This window comes from Haematobia irritans, chromosome 4 (assembly GCF_050003625.1).
Source record: "Haematobia irritans isolate KBUSLIRL chromosome 4, ASM5000362v1, whole genome shotgun sequence".
In the NCBI taxonomy this organism is placed as follows: Eukaryota; Metazoa; Arthropoda; class Insecta; order Diptera; family Muscidae; genus Haematobia; species Haematobia irritans.
The window spans coordinates 2,352,137-2,366,117 of NC_134400.1; the positions used below are offsets into that span (position 1 = coordinate 2,352,137).

General features: G+C 33.0%; 1 protein-coding gene and 1 long non-coding RNA gene across 2 annotated transcripts in view; one reads left to right on the forward strand and one right to left on the reverse strand.

Moving 5' to 3' along the window:
* The window catches only part of LOC142232927 (guanylate cyclase 32E), a 66,893-nt gene that overhangs the window by 32,905 nt on the left and 20,007 nt on the right, over positions 1 to 13,981 (forward strand). The window contains exons 2-3 of the mRNA XM_075303646.1: positions 11,021 to 12,052; positions 12,115 to 12,353. Coding sequence (XP_075159761.1) covers positions 11,806 to 12,052; positions 12,115 to 12,353 — 486 coding nt within the window. The 5' untranslated portion in view covers positions 11,021 to 11,805. The remainder of the gene's footprint in view (positions 1 to 11,020; positions 12,053 to 12,114; positions 12,354 to 13,981) is intronic.
* Positions 5,041 to 5,575, reverse strand: LOC142232930 (uncharacterized). The gene is made up of 3 exons (XR_012721254.1): positions 5,409 to 5,575; positions 5,223 to 5,321; positions 5,041 to 5,148 (listed from the first exon to the last, which is right to left on the reverse strand). It is a non-coding gene; the product is annotated as an uncharacterized LOC142232930 (long non-coding RNA).

The following is a 13,981-nucleotide window of genomic DNA, read 5'->3' on the forward strand; positions in this document are numbered from 1 at the left end:
TACACAAAGGGCCAAAGTGGTATCTTTCCATCCCTAATATATAGTCAATATTGACATTTTATGGTTAATAATGCAGTGCTTTTGACACGCAAAAGGAAATGCTGGTATAGTACATCCTTGCATATAAGCTTGTAGAGAGATAGGCACAATTTATGTACTAACAAGTGAGCATCAAAAAAATAGATTTTAAACAAATAAATAGGATATTTTATTATTGAAAGTCACTTAAAAAACGGGCATAAATTTATGGCTCTATTGAAAGTCGCAAAAATGGTCATGGTATCCTGTTTCCTAGTTGTATTCCACATGCCAATGATAAAGTTATCAGTGTCGACAACGACTAAAAACCTAAATGCAATGCAGCATAAAATTTTTAAAATTGTCCTTGCCACACATACATACGCACAAGGACTCTCTTGTGACTTTAGGAAGACCCATTTTTACGAGTTGTTGGCAAAGGCCATCGAAAGGAATTCCCTTAAATAAATTTATGAAAAAATTGTTATGACATATTTTCCGTTCCATGGACAGGGCGTTATGATGCAGTAAATTCCCATGGATGTCAAGCATATAAAGGGTGATTTGTTAAGAGCTTGATAACTTTAAAAAAAAAAAAACGCATAAAATTTGCAAAATCTCATCGGTTCTTTATTTGAAACGTTAGATTGGTCCATGACATTTACTTTTTGAAGATAATTTCATTTAAATGTTGACCGCGGCTGCGTCTTAGGTGGTCCATTCGGAAAGTCCAATTTTGGGCAACTTTTTCGAGCATTTCGGCCGGAATAGCCCGAATTTCTTCGGAAATGTTGTCTTCCAAAGCTGGAATAGTTGCTGGCTTATTTCTGTAGACTTTAGACTTGACGTAGCCCCACAAAAAATAGTCTAAAGGCGTCAAATCGCATGATCTTGGTGGCCAACTTACCGGTCCATTTCTTGAGATGAATTGTTCTCCGAAGTTTTCCCTCAAAATGGCCATAGAATCGCGAGCTGTGTGGCATGTAGCGCCATCTTGTTGAAACCACATGTCAACCAAGTTCAGTTCTTCCATTTTTGGCAACAAAAAGTTTGTTAGCATCGAACGATAGCGATCGCCATTCACCGTAACGTTGCGTCCAACAGCATCTTTGAAAAAATACGGTCCAATGATTCCACCAGCGTACAAACCACACCAAACAGTGCATTTTTCGGGATGCATGGGCAGTTCTTGAACGGCTTCTGGTTGCTCTTCACTCCAAATGCGGCAATTTTGCTTATTTACGTAGCCATTCAACCAGAAATGAGCCTCATCGCTGAACAAAATTTGTCGATAAACACATTTCGAACCGAACACTGATTTTGGTAATAAAATTCAATGATTTGCAAGCGTTGCTCGTTAGTAAGTCTATTCATGATGAAATGTCAAAGTATACTGAGCATCTTTCTCTTTGACACCATGTCTGAAATCCCACGTGATCTGTCAAATACTAATGCATGAAAATCCTAACCTCAAAAGAATCACCCTTTATATTTTATGTTTGCATCGCCCGTGTGCTTGTATCCGTGTCATTGATACATTTTGATGTTATTCCCATGGGAGATATTATGTTGCTGCAAGAATGTTGTCGTTATCAAAAACTAAAAAGTTTTGGTTTGAGCTGAATGAAAAAAAACTACTCCTTTTTGTAATAAACACTTTATTGCTTGTCAGTGATGTATAACGATCACGGTTGCCACTCAACCCAAAAATAATCTACTTTAGAGACAATTTTACCAAAAACTACAAAAAAATTGTATCTATAGAAAATGTTGTCAAAATTTTATTTCTATAGAAAATTTTGTCAAAATTTTATTTCTATGCACAATTTTGTCAAAATTTTATTTCTATAGAAAATTTTATCAAAATTTTGTTTCAATAGAAAATTTTCTCAAAATTTTATTTCTATGGAAAAATTTGTCTAAATTTTGTTTCTATAGAAAATTTTGTTAAAATTCTATTTCTATAGAACATTTGTCAAAATTTTATTTCTATAGAAATTTTTGTTAAAAATTTATTTGTATAGAAAATATTATCAAAATTTTATTTTTATAGAAAATTTGTGAAGTACCTCTTAGTTGGACAGGAATATTTTGCAAAATTCTTCCAAAACATCAGGAATGCTACCAATGTTTTATACAGTAAAATACCTACCATTTTTGGTAGAATTCTACCAACTGTGGCAACCGAGATTATGATTGGAACAAGTGATGTAGAATCTGACATAGCAATGGTGAAGTGATTTTATTTTTGTTCCAACATTTATTCAATTTGAAAATCATATGTAACATTAAGTATGTCTCGGCGTTTTTCAATCAATATTGAGGCTAGATGGAAAGAGTTGTGAAATTGTAACTGTCCACTGTGATACACAAGACGTGAATTTCTCTTATCAATTAATGCTGCCCGATTCTATGTTTAGCTCAATGACAAGAGACCTCCTTTTTATTGTAATATTACTATGACTTTTAAACATTTAAACAAAACTTAAAAAATCTAAAAAATTATAAATTTGAAGTAATGACATAAGAATTATGTTATCGTAACGTTTTGTATGAATTACGAATATTTTCATTATATTTATGAAACTCTGCGAGAAATTTGTTTTTACAGATATTGCGAATATATTATATATTTGTTTAGTACTATTAATAAGCACCATATAGCATATTATATTTAAAATTTTACTCGTGAGAGTTTTTTTTGTGTGCCGCCTTTGCATTATACTCTCGTATCTCTAAACTATTTGCTGCACTATGGCTCTCTGGTCAAATATCTACGATATATTCGTTACGAACATGAAAATATGTTAGTCATATTGAAATTCTTGACGTCTATTGTTTAAATTGACCATAAATCTTTTTTGCTTTCATTACGCTGTTGAAATGTTTAATTTGTCCCTAACAATAACTCCCGTTATAAGCAACCGATAAAAAAAGGCTCGTGCGGTGGCGATAAAACCAACACCTGTCTTTCAGAGTCAGCAGCAGCATGTGTGCGTATAGAGTATATAGATGGTTAACAGAATGAGTAGTAGTTGTTGTTGATATTTAATTTTTTGCTTTAGTTTTTGTTGTTGCTATTCGTGAGTGTCGAATTGTAGCCGAGATTCACTAAAGCTTTGTGTTGTTGAAATGTTGGTGGGGATGGGGGCATGATGTCTTGTGTTTTTCCACGATTCTCTAGTGTGGGGGTGGTTTTGCATTTAAGTTATTTTTCAAGTCGGTATTTATGTTCACTTGAAGAGCATATTATTTGAATGTGTGTGGTATGTAAGGGTTGAGTGTGCTTGAGAGTATGTCCGAAAATGTGATTTAATCTGCACTACATGCTAGTGTTATACTACTCTTTACTGGGCATACTTCAACAATCATGTAGTTTTTGCTTGTTACTGAACCATGTTCGTTTCTTAGTACATACTTGTGTGGGTGGTTTGTTGTTCGTATTGTGCTACCTCAACAGCAGGATGCTAATGTATGTAGCATGTTCTTGACTTTAAGGACATGTGTATACACTGTTCAGGTTCGCACCATAGATTGTAACTGTAATTGCTTGTTTGTGGTTTTATGTGTGTGCGTTTGTAGAGAGCCAAGTTTGTGCTTCTGAATTAAATAAATATGCTTTTGTCAAATGCAGTAGTTGTTAACTCTTTTGCTTGAATAAACTTAAACCGAGGTCTTTGCTAATCTGGGCTGCGAAGAACTTAACCTATAAAACGGTTAATAATTGAAGTGGTCTAAATTTATTTTAATGTGATGACTAACAATGCCAGCAAGTTACTTTAAATAATGAAATTCAGTAGTTCAAAAATCTTCACAAACTCCAAGATAGGAGTGAAAAATTGGGCCCTCAATTTGTCAAATCTGCTTCTAAATTCGAGCCCAAGAAAATATTTTGTAATTACAATGATTTTTTTTTTCATAAATGAAGAAGGTGAGCTCTCTGAAACACCTCGGTCTAGTTGAAATTACAATTTCCCTTCACTCACATCGACAATTTTCATTGTCTTTTTACCTATCCGTTTTTCTTTGCGTATGGATCATAATCTGATGCATAATCTACATGAACAAAATTTTCAATCTTATACGGTCTATACGTATGATTCAGTTTGGTACAACTTTGTTTATTAACATATTCACATGTCATTTAAAGAATACTCGTAATATCAACCTAACTATAGATAAATGTGATTGCATTTGTTTTTCTAATGATGTCTGGCATAGACTGCATATGATTTTCAGATAACTTGCCACAAGCATCCTTAATCCTTATACAAAATGGATTTCTGTGTCGAGTAGATTTAGAAGAGGTTTTGGTATTTAGGATAGCGAAAAAAGAGGAAAGCAAGCAGCAACGTTTAGAAAGACAGAAAATTTATTCAAGTTACTATGTCTTGGGATTTTATATAGAGATTTGAAAATACATTTGGTTGAGTAGTTAGAAAATTTGCAACACTAGCAGCAGTTGTTCAAAAAGTTTACTATTTTTTATGAAAAATGAACTAACCCATAGTAAGAATGACCATGATTTGGCGCCAAAGATTTTTTTCATCTAGATAAGTTCATGATTCTCTTATAAATTAGTTCATGTATTACATCGTATTTTAGTTCATTATTACTATGCTGTGGGAAGAATATAGTTAAACTCATTCAAAATATTCCTGCTATCCGGAAAAATTAACAATTTTTTGGGAAACCTGTATTAAGAAATTGGTTTGAAATAAACTGTTTGTCGGTATAATTTTCAAAAAAGTAGAGAAATTGAGGAATCAAAGGTACAACAAGCCTGTATACAACTAAGAAATTTTTCGTACAAAACAAGTAAATTTTCTATAACCACCAGTATTTTATTTCAAAAAATTATTATTATATTACACAAAACTATGGCTTATGATATACAATAAAGGAAATATTTTTATTCGTACGTTGGATGCAATTACTTGTCGGTAGTTAGTAATTGTTTCTTCAAAAGAGTAATATTCTATGTTATTAGGACTAAATTAATTAATTTAAATGTCCATGTTTTCTATCTATATGAAAGATATATGTGGCATAAGTTGCTATATTCAATTGAATTGTCCAATTTCATCGATTTTGGCTAACTTTTGTTGGGCGGATTTGGCTTAGAGGCATCTGAAGTTATACAAAATATAAGAAAAATATTATTAATTAATTAATTCTATCGTTCATATTGATCTTTAACTTACGGTTTTCAAGAGTATTTCCTAGAGCCAATAAGGATATCAGCTTAATTAGTATTAAACAGTAAGAATATTCAAAAAATTACCATTACGAGACCTGTCTACCTGCAAGTGAAAAAAATAATTTTTAATAAATTGAAATTTTGGTTTTTTGTTAAAAACGGACAAAATACCGTTTACAGAAAAACTTACCACATTGAAAAATCCATCCAGTAGGTACATTATTGGAATCATATCCATGGACAAATGGGACGTTATTGAAATTATTCTCAGAATATAATTGAAATAAAAAATATTATAAAATTAGACATAATTTCCACTTGTCAGTATAGCATTTAGTATTTAAGGTGGATATTAAGTTCGAGTTTAGCGGCTAAAATTGCAATTTTCATGATAAGTTTTCTTTAATAATCCATTATAAAAAATAATCTTTATAAAAAACTTGATTTGGGCTATTCTCCATCAAGTTATATTTAAATTTGTATCGAAGACGTATAATTTTATACTTTGTGTTGAAGCGAGTTCAACAAGCTACTATTGGTGAACTTCCCTAATGACGTTTATGATTGGTGCTCACGAAGAGCAAACACAGATTCGATCCAAATCTCTTAATTTCTTCTCTTAAGTTATGTTATTATTTTGTTTTACACCAATTTCATCTTATTAATTTGTACATTTTACATGAAGTATGATTTTGTAATTATTTATCTTTGCATTCATTTTCATCCTTCCATTATATAGTAACCGTTTCATTTCTAACGGATTTAAATATTGAATTTTGTCAGTGAAATGGTTAGTTAAGTTTGAGCAGTTGAAGTAAACGGGTCAAGTTGACTCTTCAATAAATTTAACTCAACAATAAGGTGGTGTCTTTTTTATTTCGTAAGGCACTAGGCTTCGCGCTCCATTTTGAAAGACACTTGGAGTTCTTAGCCCCACGAGAGCTTCAACCAGAAGCACGAGTCAGCATTGCTGTGTTCGAGGCTCTTCAACCCCCACCAATTGCACTATCGAAACAAACGCTTTAGTGCAATTTAACATGGTCCATTCGAACCTCCTAATTTGGTGTTAGGAGAAGGTAGAAAGAACCAGCGGCAACGGTCGCTCATCATCCGCAACGGCGGTACTGTCTATTTACGACGTAACGACACAAGGTCACATATATCCCAGCGGGTTTTCACAGCTAGAGGAAGCTCGGGTGAAAATTGCGGCAGCCATCAATTTTTGGAGAAGCCATAATTTTGTGGACACGGAAACGATACGTTGAAAATAAGTGAACAACAAGGCTGCCACAAAGGAGGACGGCTCCAACAAATTGGAAAAGCAACTCAGCACATATGTAAGGAATAGATTGGGTATGTACAAGTGTATTATTTGATGTATGTGCGAGTGGTTAGAAATGTTAACAAAAATTAAATGAAAATCAGTGTACATGTAATATCCTCGTGGTAACAAACCAGTTATTTCTTTAAAATTAGAATAAAATTTCTGTTTCCAAAATTTTTTTTAAAACAACAAATCTTATGCTCTTATCAATATTTTTTGCTTAATGGAACTTTGTTGAGGCGGGAGGTAAAATATATAACTATATTAAAAAAAAAAGACATTGAACGACCCCTACGCAAATGTAAGCATAAAGTCATGAAATAAAAGCTACGAAATTTCATGCAGTCATTATTCTTACAATACATATTGTAGAAAATTCTATACTCAAGAATAATATTTCTCTTGAAGAGAATATCAATACTCTTGGACTCCAAAAAAATCCCCATGTAAAACAAAAAAAAAGATCAATGTTGGCAGCATCGATCCTCAATTACAATGCAAATAATAAAACAAAAGCAAAAACAATAATAGCGTAACATAACTTTACCATTGTAAAAGTAAAGACAAGAACTGATATTCATTGGAACTCACCACGATATGATCACTAAAAACTTACAAACACAAAAATTGAGAGAGAAATAACGGTTAAAGTCTCATTGTGAGTATAAGTACACGAATAACAAACATAAGAGAGTAGTAAGAACGTTAATCGAAAAAGAACACTGTAAAGTTGTATGATTGCCATACCGATGGTTTTACAAATAGTTGCATTTAACATAGTAAAACTATTCACTATACCCAATGATTACAAAATCCGTCTCTGACTTTGTGGAAAATGGCAACAGCGCAAATTGTTAGCCACAACAGAATGTAAAAATGTGAGCTGAAGTAAAAATCATAAAATCAAATCATAAAAATATGAAATGAAAATATTTTAATATATTGAAGTATAAAAGCAAAATATTATGTTTGAACGAATAAAGATTTTGCGAAACATAGAATACGTCGGATAATTGAAGAGTGCAAAGAAAAATATGCAGGCAGTACACTTTACATTATCCTCGCGGTAACCAATAAATCGGAACAAACTAAAAATATTGTGTAACTTCACTTTATATAAATATTAAATAAAAGTTATCGAATTTGCAAGAAAATGTCGTCGCCAAAGAGAAAATTTGTATTCGATTATAAACAAATTCTTGCATTTTGCACTCAAATCAATTATCTTCTTGTGGATTGTGTTACTGTGACAAAACTCGTAGCGTGGAATTTGGAGCTTGAGCGATGGTGGAACCAACTACTAAAAAGCTACGAGGATTACATGGTTAATAACGAGTCCGAGATTAACTTTTGCGGACACGATTCTGAAAATTTTGAAAAGGCATGTAACGTTTATCAAATTTGCAAATCTGATTTAATTTCCAAGCTGCGAGCTGTTAACTGCAATTTGGATAAAACAACACTCATTTCGCCTATTTTACAGTATCCATCCTCTACTTTAAATGACAAATATTTCGATCGAAAACTATTTACAATAAAAACGACGACTACTCGCAAAACGTACGAGCATATTGAAATAGCTGAATACAATCTTCGCGGTATGAAGCCTACCCATGTCAGTAACACAATTCTTTGCAGCCCACTTGGTACATCACAGATTTCATCAAAAATAGGAGAAACAGAACACATAGAAATCATTTCGCAAGACTCATTGGCATCCAACGAAGACCGAAATTATTCACAAGGGACCATAAGGTCCATCCAGTATGGGCAAGATTATCCGATATTTCTGCAGAAGTTTGAAAAGGACACAAACAAAATAAATAAACAGAACAAGTCTAAGGTATTTGAGAAACAACATGGCATTTCTATATTTACTACGAAATTTCTCAAAGTAAATCATAACGAAAAAATATAGCATCAAATAAAAATAATTTGCCGAAATAAAATCCAAATGTTCATGATCCAGAACGAATACGCATTACTCCTCGAGGGAGCATTGGCCACAAAGTTTATAGTTGACACTTATGATATACCCAAGCTAAAGTTTATAAAAGACTACAAATTCAAATACAAAGGGCAGACCAACAACAGTTCGCAACTACGGGTAGCAACCAGCGCTTCAATTAAATCATTCGCCATCCATCATTTAATCTCTTGTACTTGCATCTATCTTTTCTTTATTTTCAGTACACGATGACAAGTTCCAGTGAGAGTAACTCAACATCAATCCAGAGAGAGGGTTAAACAATCCAGCAATAACTCAAGAACATTTCAATGAATTTCTACAACAACAATGCAGCGATTCATCATCTAGGCTGAGGCGGGAGTATGTTGAAGCGAGTTCAACAAGCTACTATTGGTGAACTTCCCTAATGACGTTTATGATTGGTGCTCACGAAGAGCAAACACAGATTCGATCCAAATCTCTTAATTTCTTCTCTTAAGTTATGTTATTATTTTGTTTTACACCAATTTCATCTTATTAATTTGTACATTTTACATGAAGTATGATTTTGTAATTATTTATCTTTGCATTCATTTTCATCCTTCCATTATATAGTAACCGTTTCATTTCTAACGGATTTAAATATTGAATTTTGTCAGTGAAATGGTTAGTTAAGTTTGAGCAGTTGAAGTAAACGGGTCAAGTTGACTCTTCAATAAATTTAACTCAACAATAAGGTGGTGTCTTTTTTATTTCGTAAGGCACTAGGCTTCGCGCTCCATTTTGAAAGACACTTGGAGTTCTTAGCCCCACGAGAGCTTCAACCAGAAGCACGAGTCAGCATTGCTGTGTTCGAGGCTCTTCAACCCCCACCAATTGCACTATCGAAACAAACGCTTTAGTGCAATTTAACACTTTGCTTAGTGATTTATTTTTAATTTTAGCGGCTAAACTCGAACTTAGTACTCACCTGTAGGAATTGCTGTAACATAAAAAATATAGATTCAAAAAAATGGTTGCTTCTCAACCTGTGATCCAGATGTAGAATAAATATAAATCATCCTATTACCACTCATGTTGTATATTTTAATGTAAATCAATTTAAAATCAGCACTAATTTTAAACTAACATATTAACAGAAATATACAGAAATATACTTTTATCATTCACTTCTCAGTTTCTAAAATGTTTCGAAATAAATGTATTTTCATTAATAAACACCAATACCGCACGTACAATTTTGCAAAATTAAATCCACGTGTGCTCTTCATAAATGCATCAACATAACTGAATGCAACAATAAAACTGAAAGACACAAATAGTCATAAGGGATACATACCTGCCGTAAAGAAAAACAACTCCTCACACACACGTTCCCTTTCTGATCTTGCTATTGCAAAAAAACAACTCTCACCACAAAAGATACCAACAACACACAAGGAACATTCCATTGTCTCTAGAATCAAAACAACCAACAACAGCATAAATGACGCAATAACAAACACAAACAATCATACGAGATATACACAAAATGTCTCTAAAAACTCCCTCGCATGATGCACTCACATTTTCCAGTAGCACGTTTATTGATTAGTAGGAATTCTATATATAAGTTAAGGTAAAATATATACCAAATCTATGAGGAATCTATAAAAATTATATACACCTGTCAAGGATTATATTAACTAATTTTTATTCTATTTTAACTAAAATTTTCAATGTGAGTAAAAACACTCCAACATATAATAAAAAGGGAAATAATCTGTAGGTAGTCATCGTACGAATCGGTAATGTCGTTAAGTTAATTTTTACTACAAAAATTTTTTTCCATACAAAATTTTGTCTTAGTAAATTGTCCACATTTCGTAGTAAGATTTTTATATTGCCCATGTATTTTTATAATAGAATCAACGATGCATTAACTACTGTGTTGGAAATTTATTTAAGGAAAAATCCTTCCCATTTCGTAGTTAGTGAACTAAAAAACATTTACTGAATTTTTATAAGTTTTGCTTTAGCTAAGTTAATTTTCGTTGTGGTTACGAAAAATGAACTATATTACAGTAAATTTGTTGAACTATGTGGAAGTCAAAATGGTCCTTAAATTTACAAGACACTTTTTTTCTGTGTGAAATTATACATTTTTCCTGGAAAATTGGTTCAAATAGTAACAAGTATTTGCTAGTGTCACCATTTGTGATACTTCATTGCTTTATTGTGATTTCAGTGAACAAATTAATCACAATAAACATCAACCTGGCAACACTGGCAAGATTTTCAGGATATGCCATACAAATGTTGCATTCAGTATTTAATTTAATTCTAGTGTTTCCTAAACACAGGGTGGAGTGCACTTTTGTATATTTGACTTCCGGTTGTATATGGCTGTAATGGAAAAAATATTTAAATATTATTTATAGCTTTAAACCAATGCTTATATTGTTTTTTTTTTAGTGTAAAAGATCTTTGAAAGTGCATATGACATACATATTAATAAGGCTTTTCTCCATTTCTTTTTGACTTTTTGCAGAAGAGGAAATAAATCTGAAGACATTGGATGCAAGTCAAGTCAAGCAAGGAAACAACTGTAACAAGCGAACAACCTTAAGCTAACCATAAATCTTTGGGGACATTTGAAAGTATCCAAGAGCAGACAGAATACAAAACATATAAAATTAAATGCTATTTTAAAACTAATGAACCACAAAAGTATTTTACAAGAAACTAGAGGACACGAGAGCAAACATTAGAAGATTTATAGTAAGAATAAAGGATAAAGTAACTACCAGCCACTCCCTAAGAGGGGGTGGAAAGCACACTCTTTAGAAGCAAAATTGTATGCTCTGAAGAAATTTAACAGTAAGAAAGTATTTTCAAAAATAAATTTCTATACGAACTATGAAGCGCAAAAAAATGCAAGGAAACAAAGACACTGGTGATACAGATTTTATGGAACGCTAGAAGATACAGCTACAATATCTCAAAGATGGATAGATGTCAGTGAGGTTCACCATTACCATCGCCATTGTCTGGTGGATATTTTAAGAGAATCAAAAGGATACTGCAAATCTCCAACACAAACAACACTACATTACTCCTTAATTGGAACTTCCCATTGGGTAGTTCCCTCCGGACGGGAGTTAATTGAAAAACAAAACCTAATTCAAGAAGTACTCATGGTTTGCTAGTGGTCTTATTAGAGGATATTTTATTCTTTGTCCACTGTATTCGCAAATATTTGGACATCCCCAGCCCTCCTCCTCCTGCATATACATCGTTGGAGCAGACATTCTAGTCCAATTTCTGCTACACGTAATGAAGACATTTTTACGCTCTTTAGCGTCATTATATCCGTCGTCCTCCTCGTCGTTGCCATCGTTGTCACTTCCATCTTTGTCATCGACAATACCATATGCTGCTAATAGAATTTTTGCCATTGTTGCAATTTTAATATTCTACTCTGTTGCCTGCCTACATCAATTGGTGGAGGCTGAAACATTTACTTTGGGCTACTTAACGGGTTCTCAGCGAACACCGGGTAATTTGGATTATCAGAGGCCAGGTAAGCATGCCATTTACCTATGTCAACTTATACTAAGAATTTGTAATTTATTCTGCTTGCAGGAATAACCATTTCGGGAGCCATAAGTTTGGCTGTAAAAGAAGTTAATGAGGGAGAACTTAATACCTTAGGTCATTCATTGGATTTTATTGTGGCCGAGACATATGGCGATGAGGTTAATAGTATTCGCCAAACGGCAGCTTTATGGACCAAACATATAGTTGGCTACATTGGACCCCAAGAGACTTGTGTCCATGAGGGTCGTATGGCGGCCGCTTTTAATTTGCCAATGATATCTTATGTAAGTTGACATTTATGATAGTTTGTTGTGGTTTTATTGTTTATTACAGACTATAATGGTAATGATAGATTAGTAATATTATTACTACAATAAAGCCAATTAAACATTTTCGATGTATAATATAATTTTTTACCAATTGTTATGATTGCATTATTGAAATTTTATTCGTAATATTAACGAATTTGAACTTCATTGAAATTGATCCCAATTCCCGTTGAAAGTTAATAATGAAATGTTACAGTGATCAGTGTTGCCAGTAGTTTGCTGGCTCCTGTCCCAAAATTAGGACGATTTCATCTTAAAACAGCCCCAATTTAAATGAATATTCCTCAAAAAAGTTCCCAATACATTGTTGACAAGTTTTTATGACAAAAACAAAGAAGTAGGCTCTGCGGTAACAAATCAGCAAAAATTTAAAATTTATTGTCATAAGATCTAGATTTCGAAAGACAATACCGGTGATAGTCTTCCAGATGTTCGAGAAATGAATATGGGAGCTCGGTAACCATGTATTTATAAATGAAAATTTTCTTCTAAATACTCAATAATAAAATTCACCATCATATTTATCTATCTTTATGAAATCATCATCTGTATTTTTTTTCCAAATCAGTGATGAACACTGATGAGAGGACAAAATGTAGGCCCGAGTGTTCAAGAAATGATTCCAAAATTGTAGAAAAATGTCTCATCCAAGTTGAGTAAAATTATCAATTAGCGCTTGTGCCCCCAAAATAAAATCATGCATCCATTTCTAGTCCAAATGCTTCATATGTAAGCTTATTTATTATATTGAACCGATTTAAAGAAATCCCCAAATTTATGGAGATTCCCCGCCAAATCCTCAAGTCCCCAACTCAAATTTTTATTCCCCATTCACGAAAAAATGTCCCCACTTTGGGGGGATTTTCCCCGAACAGAACCACCTGAGGTTTGACTTCCCTTGTTTAATTTGGACTAAAATAAATTTGATTTAGATCTTATACTTTATATATATGTATAGCGTAACCCGGCCCGCTTCGCTGCTCCTTCCGAATCATATTTGTAGAAACATTTTGCGTTAACTTAGTCAATCATATCCTTCGTGCTGAAAACAAATTCGAAAAGATTTAAATTCTTTCAAACAAATCGGACTACTTGCTTTTTCGTTTATAGGTACAAATACGGCGGATATGAATATGTAAAACGGTTCGTCTTAAAAAATATCGGGGAGAGGGTGTACCCTTTCCTCCAAATTTATGTACCGAGTACCCATTTACGGACAACCCTCTACTTTCAATTTAAGAAAAAAAACGGACAAAAGGGAACCCACCTTCGCTCCACTCCGACCTGATATCGGACTATCACGTACCCTATATTAATTTCACAACTACTCAATGGTCCCTATAAATTCTATCGAAGTAAATCGACAAAGTTTATTTCAATTTTCCCCTTCCCCAACCAGATATCGGAAAATCATATACTAATTTAAAAATCATGTATAAATTTATTCACCTCCTCCCACGTTCCCTGTAAATTTTAAGTAGATCGGAGATGTTTAAATTTTGCTCTATTATTTTAAAGGGACGTCACTTTCCCCGATACAATATCGACAAACACCGTAGTGAATAGCACCCCTAAACTTCCCT